Source organism: Alosa pseudoharengus, unplaced genomic scaffold (genome assembly GCF_046254945.1).
Source record: "Alosa pseudoharengus isolate Yale_2024_CS ecotype anadromous, Long Island Sound unplaced genomic scaffold, YU_APseudo_1.1 YU_APseudo_1.1_scf_21, whole genome shotgun sequence".
Lineage (NCBI taxonomy): Eukaryota > Metazoa > Chordata > Actinopteri > Clupeiformes > Clupeidae > Alosa > Alosa pseudoharengus.
In genome coordinates this window covers 697,747-710,246 of record NW_027468674.1, presented here as the reverse complement: position 1 = coordinate 710,246, position 12,500 = coordinate 697,747, and the positions used below count along the sequence as shown (strand labels likewise).

The following is a 12,500-nucleotide window of genomic DNA, read 5'->3' as shown; positions in this document are numbered from 1 at the left end:
TCAAATACCCCCTCAAACGTTAACAACTAAATCAAGCAAAAACTAGAAAGTCATTTGTTTTATTTACTCCATATGAACAAGAACCGAAAAGAAAAGAAAACAATCACGATTAAACAAGTGTAGGCTGCCGCCATATCAGATCAGAGTGATGTGCGTAGCGCACGCGCACACACAAGCACGCACACACACATACACATGCAGCATTAGGCCTACAACGTTACATTAATTATATTTATGGCGATAACAATAACAGTATTTTTTTTATTTCGCTTTTTTGGTTTACTATCTTTAACAATTTCAATGGGAAGGGTGGGCATGCTGAACATAGCAAGTTAATTCTAGGAGGAATGCTGCATACGGTGACACGGAGATTTTCCTCCACGGTGCTGAGCCGACATCTGTATTTTGAGATGTCGTGTCGTTTCATTTTGACAGGTTTTAATCGCCAGAACATCGCCGCAAATGACACATTGTGGGTGGTCGAGGTTATCTTTAACTTGGCAAGTGAATCCATATTTCAGAAATTATTTCTGATAAAGCCGACGCGCCGTTTGTTGTTTTTATTCCCACCGGCCTGTAGACTTGTCCCATCTGAGGATCACGGAGGAGTAGAGGCACTGGTAGATGGCACTTCCGAGCTTTTGTTCCATTTTTTAAGCAACCACCTGTCCATTTTGGCTAGTAGGCTACCTATGTCTTTTGTTTTGTTTTACTTAAAATAGCGGGAACAAGTTGAGTTTGCGTAGTGGGAGCAGATAGTTACATTGTTTCTATCAGCGGACCAGTAGCCCATAGACTGAACCAGATCTCGTTGAAAGAGGAAAACATCTCTCTCTCTTCTCTTAACTGCGTGTAAATAAGAAAAAGGCAGAAAAGGCCAATATTATTTTCCTTTGTTTCACCTAATAATAATTTCAGACTGAATACAGAAAATAATTGGTGACCCCACGGAAGTTTTTGGCGACCCCATTTGGGGTTGCGACCCCTAGTTTAAGAATCACTGATATAGCCCACACATATCACTAATATATCACTAATATAGCCCACACACATCACTAATATAGCCCACACATATCACTAATATATAGGGTGACCAGATGAGATTGGCTGAAATTCGGGACGCTTTTTTTTTTCGCGGAGGGGGGGGGGGGGGGGGGGGTGGTAGGCCTACACACTTTGCAGAATGCTTTCATCTCGTCGCTTAAGGCTTTGTCAATCCACGGGTACCTCCACCCACTCCTCCCGGTACCTGCATAGACGCTTTTGCTTTTTAGCAGCGTGTTGGGCTTCCGGTACATCAGCCATGTCAAGGAATGAATGAAAATGAGCTAAAATCAGTGCATATTCGCGCCTAATTATAGAACGTCAAAAAAGAAAAAAAGTAGCCGGGGCTGCATCCAGACACTTAGCTGCCGTCGGGGGCTGCATGCAGTCGACTCAACCTCTCTACGGACAGCTTTTAATGTTTATCAGAAAATAACTACTCAGTATTCTGATTGAGTATCATCAGGGTACCCCCAGAATTGTCAGACCTAAATTTAAGACTTTTTAAGACCTTTTTAATACCACTTCAGATGAAATTGAATACCTACATTCGCACCCATTCGGATAGAATAAATAATATTAAAGGTAAGATTAAACCTCAAATAATTACTATTTTAATTACTAAGTGTTTGAACATGCCAACCTGAACATGACAGCAGTGCAGTGGCAACGCAAAGATTTGTCGCGGTAGTAACGTGACTGAATTTCCTGCTTCATGGACAAATTTAACACGGAATAGAAACTTTTTTCTTTTTTCAGGCCATAAATCATACGTTGTTCATATCTACCTATAGAGATAGCACCCCTTTTGCGGTCGCGACCTATTGGTTTTTAATGTACAAAAAGATGCAAACAGAAAAGTAAAGCACCAAATAAAGACCAAAACGAGGCTACAGGGTACTCTTAAGTTACTATATAATTAATGCCACCTACAGGTGAATGCATAGAACATAACAATCCTATGGTTTGTGTACCCTATAGCCTCGTTTTAGCTGCCAATGGCCGCCATGTGAATAAGGCTAATTGAGAGTGTTCTTGATTGAGATTGAGTTTTCCTGATGAACAAAACAATATTTCAATACCATCCCTGACCATTGCTGATTAGCCATTGCTGTTCTTTTCTACTGCAGCAATATTGTAGAAAGGCTTTAACACACTCTTATTTAATTACTTCAGGCCAAAAGTGTTTAAAGGGGAGATTTTTTTCTTGTTAATATGCAATTCAACACCAAGTAAAATCTATAAAATCAAGTTTGCAAGACTTCACATTTCCTCATCAAAGTAACGAATCAGAACATTCGAGATATTGTTCATATTTCCATTTGTTGCCTCATCCGCATTTAATGAAAACATGGTAATTTTGAGTTTTACAGACAACTCAGTTTTCCAATGAGCTGCAATACTGTGTGTGCTCATGCAGGAGGTCTGCGCATTTGATAACGACAATCTGGAGAGGGCGCTTTTGTCTTCAGCAACAGATTGCATAAGGTTGACAAGAGGTTGGGATATGGTGAGGGACAGGTCGTGTTGCGCTATGAAAGAACATGCGTAGCCTACTTAGCGCAAAAACGGTCAGCCATAGATAAACGTACACAAATCATGACGCTAATATGCAAGGTTCTGGTAGGCCTACTGGTTATGGTTTTGTGCTATACATTAATAATAGCAAAGTTTTAAGTTGACTATTTTAATTGCATGGTTATTTTTTGTCAACATATGCTCACAACCTACTGTCGTTAAAAGTGAGGCCTAAGCAAAATAGGCTACAAGGCTGTCTGTGCGTCACAAACACGACTGACCCCCTTACTCAACATAAAATAATAATATCGCGAACTGTTAACATGCTCAGTCAAAACCTTCCGTCGCAAATTGTGAAAAACACTGTTGTACATGTCATAACAGACGGGAGGCATAGGCTACAGTTTATATTGCGTCGCTTTACACATAATGTTAGTTGCATTGATTAAAAACTGTAACAATAATAGTACATCGGGTGGCATAGCAGGCTATCTGTTCAAGTAGGTGACACCCAAAATGAATGACCTCCCCTGACAAGAGTTCGCGATAGTAAGAAATTGTCTACATTGATGCATGGAAAGAACACAGCCTCCGAATTCGCACATAGAGCTCACAATATCATATCCAAAAAAGTTAAACGGATTGGGCAACCTCATCAGCTGTCTCGATTGTGTCACTATAATCCAACTTTTAGACCGTTATAGTCCTCCAGACGTGTTCTTTTTTTTTTAAGCAACCGCCCCAGGCCAATGAGACAAGCGTGTAGCTACAACATAAACAAAGCGAAACTCATGGCTGACGTATCTTTTTGAGCAATAGCGATCTCTGATTGAGACACAGAAAGTTCTCAAGAACACTATTAGGTCTTTAAACATTTACCATCACACACATTCATTCATCGGAGCTAATATTTGTAGTTGCCCCCTCCTTTTTTTCTCACCGGATCTGCATCGATCTCAAATATGACATTTCTAAAATCAAATTGACGGAAATCCGTCGTACGACAGAGAACTTTAATCCTTGTGATTTACGCTACGTGAGGATATTAGACTAAATCTACTGATCATTTGAAAAATGAAGACCTCCGTGAAAAAATTCCAGACTTTGAGGTGAAATTCAATACTTTTTAAGGCCTTAATTTAGTAAAATGAAATGTAATACTTTTTAATACTTTTAAGACTCCGCGGGTACCCTGATCATTTTCGGGACAATTAGGGCCGGATTCGGGATTCGGGATAAACGCTTAGATTTCGGGACTGTCCCGGATTGCTCAGGACGTCTGGTCACCCTACTAATATATCACTAATATAGCCCACACATATCACTAATATAGCCCACACACATCACACACATATCACTAATATAGCCCACACACATCACTAATATAGCCCACACACATCACTAATATATCACTAATATAGGCCACACATATCACTAATATATCACTAATATATCACTAATATAGCCCACACATATCACTAATATATCACTAATATAGCCCACACATATCACTAATATAGCCCACACACATCACTAATATATCACAAATATAGCCCACACATATCACTAATATATCACTGATATAGCCCATACATATCACTAATATAGTCCACACATATCACTAATATAGCCCACACATATCACTAACATATCACTGATATAGCCCACACATATCACTAATATATCACTGATATAGCCCACACATATCACTAATATAGCCCACACACATCACTAATATAGCCCACACATATCACTAACATATCACTGATATAGCCCACACATATCACTAATATAGCCCATACATATATACTCACACATGACACTCATATACTCCCAAGATGGCCGCCGATGACACAGCCACACAGCATGTTATCAAACAAAGGATTAAACCTGAGATTTACACCACTATTGATGGCAAAACTATAGTGGAAGATGAACTGCTAAGCTTCCTTTCTGTCAAACTGAAGACTGTGCCTCAGGATGACATTATCCTGATGGCTGTAAATCACTTTGGATCAGAGTGGATTGAAAACTCCAAGAAGGTGCTGTTTGAATTGTGTCCTGGCACGGGGCAACGTTGTGTAGCTCACAAAGGGCAACTGAAAGATGTTAACAATGTTAAGAGTTGCCTAAAACTACTGAATGAGGTTGGTGAGAATGTGCCTCGCTTTGTGTCCTATCACTTGGATGATTTACCACCAGTGACTTTTAATAGCCTCGATGTCTCTTGCCTGGCTAGTAAGATTGAACGCCTAAGTGTAGAGATGGCCTCCATGAAAAATGCTGTGAGTAAGCAGTCGACTGTATGTGAGAGCCTTCGTGGAATAACTACAGACAATAACCAACGACTGAGTGTGATTGAGCAACCCAGTGCCAGCAAGGGAAATGCAGCCACAACCATGGCCAGTGAGGGGACCCAGCTCCAAGGACCAAGTCACAGGGAGTCTGCACCCGGACCATCGGCGTTGCCCGTCACTGAGGAGACAGCTGGCGGGGGGATCGAGGTGGCAATGCCCCCTGCATGGAGCCGTGTATTAAAGCATGGCAAGCGTAAGCAACGTCCTGGAAAACAATCTACTGATGCAGGTCAGAACAAGACTAGTATGAATCCTCTCAGAGAGAAGAAGACCTATGGAATAGTTGGATCTGGTGCAGTGGAGAACATACATGCAGTGACAACTAAGCTGGTGAGTGCGTTCGTGACAAAGCTTGCTCCTGACCTAGACCCAGAGACTTTGGCTAGTTATTTAAAAGAACAACTCTCCAGAAATGTGACTTGTCAGAAGATTGGCACTGAGTATACTCGCTACAGCTCTTTCAAAGTTACAGGTCAACACCTGACACAATTCTGCAAAAGATAACAAGGTTATTCTGTCCACTAAGGAATTACTGCCAGCTGATAGCTATACACATGTGAGTGAAGCTTGGCATACTACATCCTGGTTGGACTACTAATTTGCAGCTTGTTATATCCACAGTTGATGCACATAACTGTATAAAGGAGGCTGAGATTCTATATGGTTTGGCCACAGCAGACCATATTCCTGTCTCTATGTTCATAAATACTAAGGGTCTACCTGAGCTTGTCTGTAGTGACCGCCATAAACCAGGTGAGACACTGGACTGGACAAGGCTCACAGAAGGCGACCTGCAATATTACAAGTTACTGACTGATGGGCACTTGAGGAATATTGAGTTACCTGTTGATGCAATTATCTGTGTGGATGTCAACTGTAAGAATGTAAGTCACAATAATGACCTATGTGCTATGTATGATAGAATTGTGAACTGTCTAGTCGATGGAAGTGAACCCCTAAGAAGTAAAGTGGTAAAACAACATACTGTAAGACCAGGGTGGAATGACTGTGTCCATGATGTTCATATGGAGGCAAGAGATGCATTTAGAAGATGGGTTTTAGCAGGCAAACCTAGGCATGGCCCAGTCTGTGAGCACAAGGTACGGTCTAATGCTAGGTTCAAATATGCTGTGCGTTTTATAAAAAGAAATGAGCAGACTATGAGGGCGAACTCTATGGCGAGAAAGTTACAAACTAATGATGTTTATGAGTTCTGGAAGGAGGTGAAAGTGGTTAACAACGGCAAAATGCCACTGCCTTCTAGTATTGATGGCATTACTGAACCTGAAAACATTGCAGAGCTATGGAGGAGACACTATGAGAAAATGTTTAACTGTGTGAAGAGTGATGTGTTTAACATAGGCCAGATATCTCACAGCGATGGTGTAGTCATCAGGCCAGAGGAAGTATGTTATGCTATTGACAAACTTAAAATGAACAAAGCCAGTGGGCAGGATAAAATAACAGCAGAACATCTGAAATACGCTAGTTATTGTATTTCAGTTTTACTTGCTCTATGCTTTTCTGGGTTAATGAAGCATGGCATACTTCCTGGATCCATGTTATCTGTCTTGCTGGTACCTGTAGTTAAAAATAAGACTGGTAAATTAACTAGTATAGATAACTACAGACCTATTGCACTTGCAAGTATACTATCCAAGGTATTAGAGGGGATCCTTATGGACAGGCTTGTAGAATACATAGCGTCAACAGATAATCAGTTTGGCTTTAAGAACAAGCATGGTACTGATCTGTGTATTTATGCACTTAAAGAAATTGTCCATAGGTACAGATCACGCAATAGTACAGTCTTCATGTGCTTCCTGGATGCGTCAAAGGCTTTTGATCGTATAAATCATGGGAAACTGTTTGGTAAACTGCATGAGCGTGGTGTCCCCTCTTACCTAATCAGGATACTGCAGTTTTGGTACTCTCACCAAACTATGCAAGTTAGGTGGGGGAGGAGTTTGTCAACACCCTTCCATGTCTCCAATGGAGTGCGGCAGGGTGGAATTCTGTCTCCACTGCTATTCAATCTATACATGGATGATTTATCTACGGAACTGAAGGGATGCAGAACTGGCTGCTTGGTGGGGGACAGTCTCATTAATCAAATGCTCTATGCTGATGATTTGGTGCTACTGTCTCCTTCAGTGCTGCCCTGCAGCAACCTCTTAGAATATGCTCTCAATATGGAGTTATGTTTCTTAGAATATGCTCTCAATATGGAGTAATGTTTCTTAGAATATGCTCTCAATATGGAGTAATGTTTCTTAGAATATGCTCTCAATATGGAGTAATGTTTGATATCAAATTTAACTCAATGAAGAGTGTGATACTGATCGCCAGAACCAAGGAGGATATGAAGTGTGTCTATCCTTCTTTTTCGTTGGCAGGTGAACCACTAGAGGTTGTAAAGAAAGTTAAATATCTGGGACATGTGATAAGAGATGACCTCTGTGATGATGATGATGTGCAGCGTCAGTGTGGAAAACTGTATGGGCAGGCAAACATGCTGGCACGCAAACTCCACATGTGCACTCCTGATGTTAAAATCTCACTCTTCAAAACCTATTGCATTCCACTGTATACTGCCCACCTGTGGTGTAATTTTAGTGAGTCGAAAATGAAAACACTTCAAGTGGCTTATAATGATGCACTAAGAATTGTGCTTAAAATCCGTAGGTGGAGTAGTGCCAGTGAAATGTTTGTGTCTAACAATGTGCCCACTTTTAACGCTGTTTTAAGACATTTTATGTATAGATTCATGTGCAGACTGACAGGGTCTAAGAATATGATTATTGTGTCCATAGCTGATGTCTCTAAGAGTGACACCAGGTACACATCTTGTTTTTGGAAACATTGGACCCGAAGCCTGTATATGTTTTGTAAATGATGCCTCATCTGCATCATTCTTAAATGTTTTGTATTGTTTTATATTTATATATCTGTACTGTGTTGTCTCTATGGACCTTTGTGTCTTGAATAAAGTTGAAATAATAAAAAAATATATATATATACTCACACATGACACTCATATACTCATACATACAGTATACCCATGATATACTCATACATATACCACAGGCATATCACACATATATAACTCATATACCAACCATATATCCCTAATATACCAAAAAATCACAAACCTTCCAACTTGTGCTCGTCCAGCAGGTCATCATACGCCACTATGGAACAAATCAGAACATGAATCATTCCATGGAACATTAAATTAATCATTCCATGGAACATTAAATTAATCATTCCATGGAACATTAAAGGTTATCTAAGTGTTGTTACGCAGTTTCTAAGCAAACATGCTGCAAACATCTCCTTATGATCCGCTAGTTGCCTGTGCCCTGAATACGCTGTAAAACACATGGTCCCTGTGGACCATGGAGGTATTATATATAACTTGAGAGAGTGACTAAGTCCCGCCCCCATTCATTTCAATGGCCCATGCTAGGCTAGAAGATTGGACATTCCCTCAGAGGAAAATAAATTGTTCGGGAACGCGCTTCACCTCGTTATAAGCGCAAATTCATTTAATTGGTTGGGATAACATTTTGGGAATGGTAGTAAAGTTTGCCCTGTCTCTGAAGTCCTAGGTTATTTAATGTGATGTTCATTTGTGATAATAAACTATGCGAATCAATATTGTGTCACTTTAGGCTTCACAAATAATGATCCTAAATACTATATTTGGACAGGTTGTAGGCCTATTACGCAATAGGCTATCCAACGAAAATGACTATTAATTAAGTAGACATGGTATGTAGGAAACGTGTGGATAGCTGGGATTTTTGCTGCACCCAGTGTGAATTCGCAGCTTGTTAAGCCTAGGCTACATTTGCAGGCAGACGAAATAAATCCAATGCAAGTTAAACTTCCGATAGAAGCGCACATCCCTCGGGTATTGTGGTTCGAGCAGGCATAGAGTCTGCAACTGTTGTTGGACATTTAGCTTTTGCCTCGACTAGCAGCCTGAACATTTAAATCAAATGCATAGCCTAATCATGTCAATGTTGCAAGAAAGCAAACAAAATAAGTCATTGACATTTGTTTCGTTTTAAATCACTTGGGGAGACATAGGTTACATGATCCAGACGTTGCGTTCTACAGAACTACAGCCTGTGCGTTTTAAAATAGTCTTCATACACAACGCAATGAGTAGGCTAATAATTGGATATAGGTCATTGCTATGCATCTGCCAAAGTGTATGGTCATAGTCAGTTACTTCAAGGTAATTGGCACCCTGCATATACGGCAAATAATAGCCTAATATGACAACATTAACATTTTTCTTTTATTTACCACAAAGTCCAGAAATACAGCCTAAACCATGTAGGCATTAAGTCAAGTATCAGTAGCTTAATCCAAGTAGTTAGTTGTTTTATTTGTCGTCTTCCAGAAATGCAAACCAACGTGGACGCGCGAGGACGCTCGTGCCCAACACTAAACTCGTGCATGAGCTGTCATCTACCAATCAGCAAACTGGTGCCGGAAGTTGCAATCATGTAACGCCATGTTTTCAAAAATGTCGGCGGCCAAATGCCATGCTAAGTGGCTGAAGCTAACCCTGCAAATCCTGACCCCCTGTGTGTACACATATGAGTGTGAGTGTGTGTGGGTGTGTGTGTGGCCAAATGCCATGCGAAGTGGCTGAAGCTAACCCTGCAAATCCTGACCCCCTGTGTGTACACATATGAGTGTGAGTGTGTGTGGGTGTGTAGGTGTGTGTGTGGCCAAATACCATGCTAAGTGGCTGAAGCTAACCCTGCAAATCCTAACCCCCTGCTGTGGACACATATGAGTGTGAGTGTGTGTGGGTGTGTAGGTGTGTGTGTGGCCAAATGCCATACTAAGTGGCTGAAGCTAACCCTTCAAATCCTGACCCCCTGCTGTGGACAGCCTAATCCAGCCTGGTCCAGCCTGGACCATGAAACATAAACTGTGTTCCAGCCAATCACCAACAAAAAGGATGGGGGGTAGGGTTTGGGGAGGGAGGGGGGAAGGAGGAGGGAGGGGCAAGCTAGCTCTCTGTTTTCTTTGATGATACTTCAAACGTCAACAGAAGTGACATCATCCAACCGTGCTTAGAGATCCTTTAAATGAATCATTGCAGGAATCAGTACATGAATCATTGCAGGAATCAGTACATGAATCATTGCAGGAATCAGTACATGAATCATTTCATGAATCAGTACATGAATCAGTAGAATACAGGAATTCTTACAGGAATCATGTCAATACATGAGTAACTACATTTGTGAGGAATGATTGGATATTTATCATGTCAATACATGAGTAACTACATTTGTGAGGAATGATTGGATATTTATCATGTCAATACATGAGTAACTACATTTGTGAGGAATGATTGGATATTTATCATGTCAATACATGAGTAACTTCATTTGTGAGGAATGATTGGATATTTATCATGTCAATACATGAGTAACTACATTTGTGAGGAATGATTGGATATTTATCATGTCAATACATGAGTAACTACATTTGTGAGGAATGATTGGGTATTTATCATTTCAATTCAGCATCTAAGCAGCTGACTGAGTGGATCAGAGGGGGAGTGTGTGAGTGAGAGGGTGTGTGTGTGTGGGTGAGAGTGTGAGTGAGAGGGTGAGTGTGTGTGTGAGAGGGTGTGTGTGTGGGTGAGAGGGTGTGTGTGTGGGTGAGAGTGTGAGTGAGAGGGTGAGTGTGTGTGTGAGAGGGTGTGTGTGTGTGAGAGAGGGTGTGTGTGTGTGTGAGAGGGTGTGTGTGTGGGTGAGAGTGTGAGTGAGAAGGTGAGAGTGTGTGGGTGAGAGGGGGAGTGTGTGTGGGTGAGTGTGTGAGTGAGAGGGTGGATCTCTGTAGCGCTTTATTTGCAACTTTCATTTTATCATTGATCATCATTGATCACTTTGTTTATGTTGTGGTTGGCTAGATCATTATCTATCATTATATACCTCTCTGTCCAGATGTTTAATACTAGACATTAAGATATTTACCAATTCGGCCATTATATACCTCTCTGTACAGATATTTAATACTAGACATTAAGATTTTTAATATTAGACATTAAATTCAGCCATTATATGACTCTCTATTTACCAATTCGGCCATTATATGATTCTTTATCTACCAATTCAGCCATTATATGACTCTATTTACCAATTCAGCCATTATATGACTCTCTATCTACCAATTCGGCCAGGTTTTCATCAACATATTTCCTGAAATCCACCTCTCTATTTACAGCACTTGTTACAGAATCTCTATGATCGTTCTCCAGTTTGCTCACCTGTTGTTTTGTGGCACACCTGTTTTATAACACTACCTGTTGTTTTATGGCTGCCATAGGGTGAGAGGGTGCCTGTGTGTGGGTGAGAGGGTGAGTGTGTGAGTGCTTGTGTGTGGGTGAGTGTGTGAGTGCTTGTGTGTGGGTGAGAGGGTGAGTGTGTGAGTGCTTGTGTGTGGGTGAGAGGGTGAGTGTGTGAGTGCTTGTGTGTGGGTGAGTGTGTGAGTGCTTGTGTGTGGGTGAGAGGGTGAGTGTGTGAGTGCTTGTGTGTGGGTGAGTGTGTGAGTGCTTGTGTGTGGGTGAGAGGGTGAGACCTTTGCAGAAGGGTGGGTTGCTGCTCCACTGGGACGGGTGTCCGGGGACACAGTTGATGACGACGTCTCCCACCAGCTCGTAGCCCTCGTAGCAGAAGAAGCGCAGCATCTCCCCAGCCTGGTAGCTGTGCTTGTACAGAGTCTGATAGCCATTATCTGGGACACCAGGGTTGGGACAGGGGTCGTACTTCACTACAGGGAGAGGAGAGGAGGAGGAGAGGAGGAGGAGGAGGGAGAGGAGATGAGGGGGAGGAGAGGAGGAGGGAGAGGAGGAGGAGAGGAGGGAGAGGAGGAGAGGAGGAGGAGAGGGGAGGAGGAGGAGGAGGGAGAGGAGATGATGGGGAGGAGAGGAGGAGGAGAGGAGGAGGGAGAGGAGGAGGAGAGGAGAGGAGGAGAGGGAGGGAGAGGAGGAGGAGAGGAGGAGAGGAGAGGAGGAGATGAGGGGGAGGAGAGGAGGAGGGAGAGGAGGAGGAGAGGAGGGAGAGGAGGAGAGGAGGAGGAGAGGGGAGGAGGAGGAGGAGGGAGAGGAGGAGGAGGAGGGAGAGGAGATGATGGGGAGGAGAGGAGGAGGAGAGGAGGAGGGAGAGGAGGAGGAGAGGAGAGGAGGAGAGGGAGGGAGAGGAGGAGGAGAGGAGGAGAGGAGAGGAGGAGGAGAGGAGGAGGAGGAGGGAGAGGAGGAGAGGAGGAGGAGAGGAGAGGAGGAGGAAGGAAGGAGGCATGAAGGAGAAGAAGTTTATGAATAACCATCTAATCTAACAGGGGGTCCTACGTGGTTAAGAAACAAAGAGGAAAGAGCTCCATCCATGAAGTAACACATGTAGTGATACTCTATATAAACAAATAGTAATGGTTAAACACAACACACACACACACACACTTACAGACACACTTGGGACTGCGGTCACTCCATTTGGGTGTGCCTGTGTCGCGACCGTGACACGAGATCTGACTAGGTCCCTCCAGCTG

At 42.3% G+C, this 12,500-nt stretch overlaps 1 protein-coding gene across 1 annotated transcript in view; it reads right to left on the bottom strand.

Annotated features, from left to right (window-relative positions):
- sez6l2 (seizure related 6 homolog (mouse)-like 2) overlaps positions 1-12,500 on the bottom strand; it is a 58,094-nt gene that overhangs the window by 2,530 nt on the left and 43,064 nt on the right. Inside the window, exons 13-15 of the mRNA XM_076297593.1 lie at positions 12,416-12,500; positions 11,535-11,726; positions 8,072-8,110 (exon numbers count right to left, since the gene is read on the bottom strand). The exon at positions 12,416-12,500 is cut by the window's right edge and continues 110 nt beyond it. Coding sequence (XP_076153708.1) covers positions 8,072-8,110; positions 11,535-11,726; positions 12,416-12,500 — 316 coding nt within the window. The remainder of the gene's footprint in view (positions 1-8,071; positions 8,111-11,534; positions 11,727-12,415) is intronic.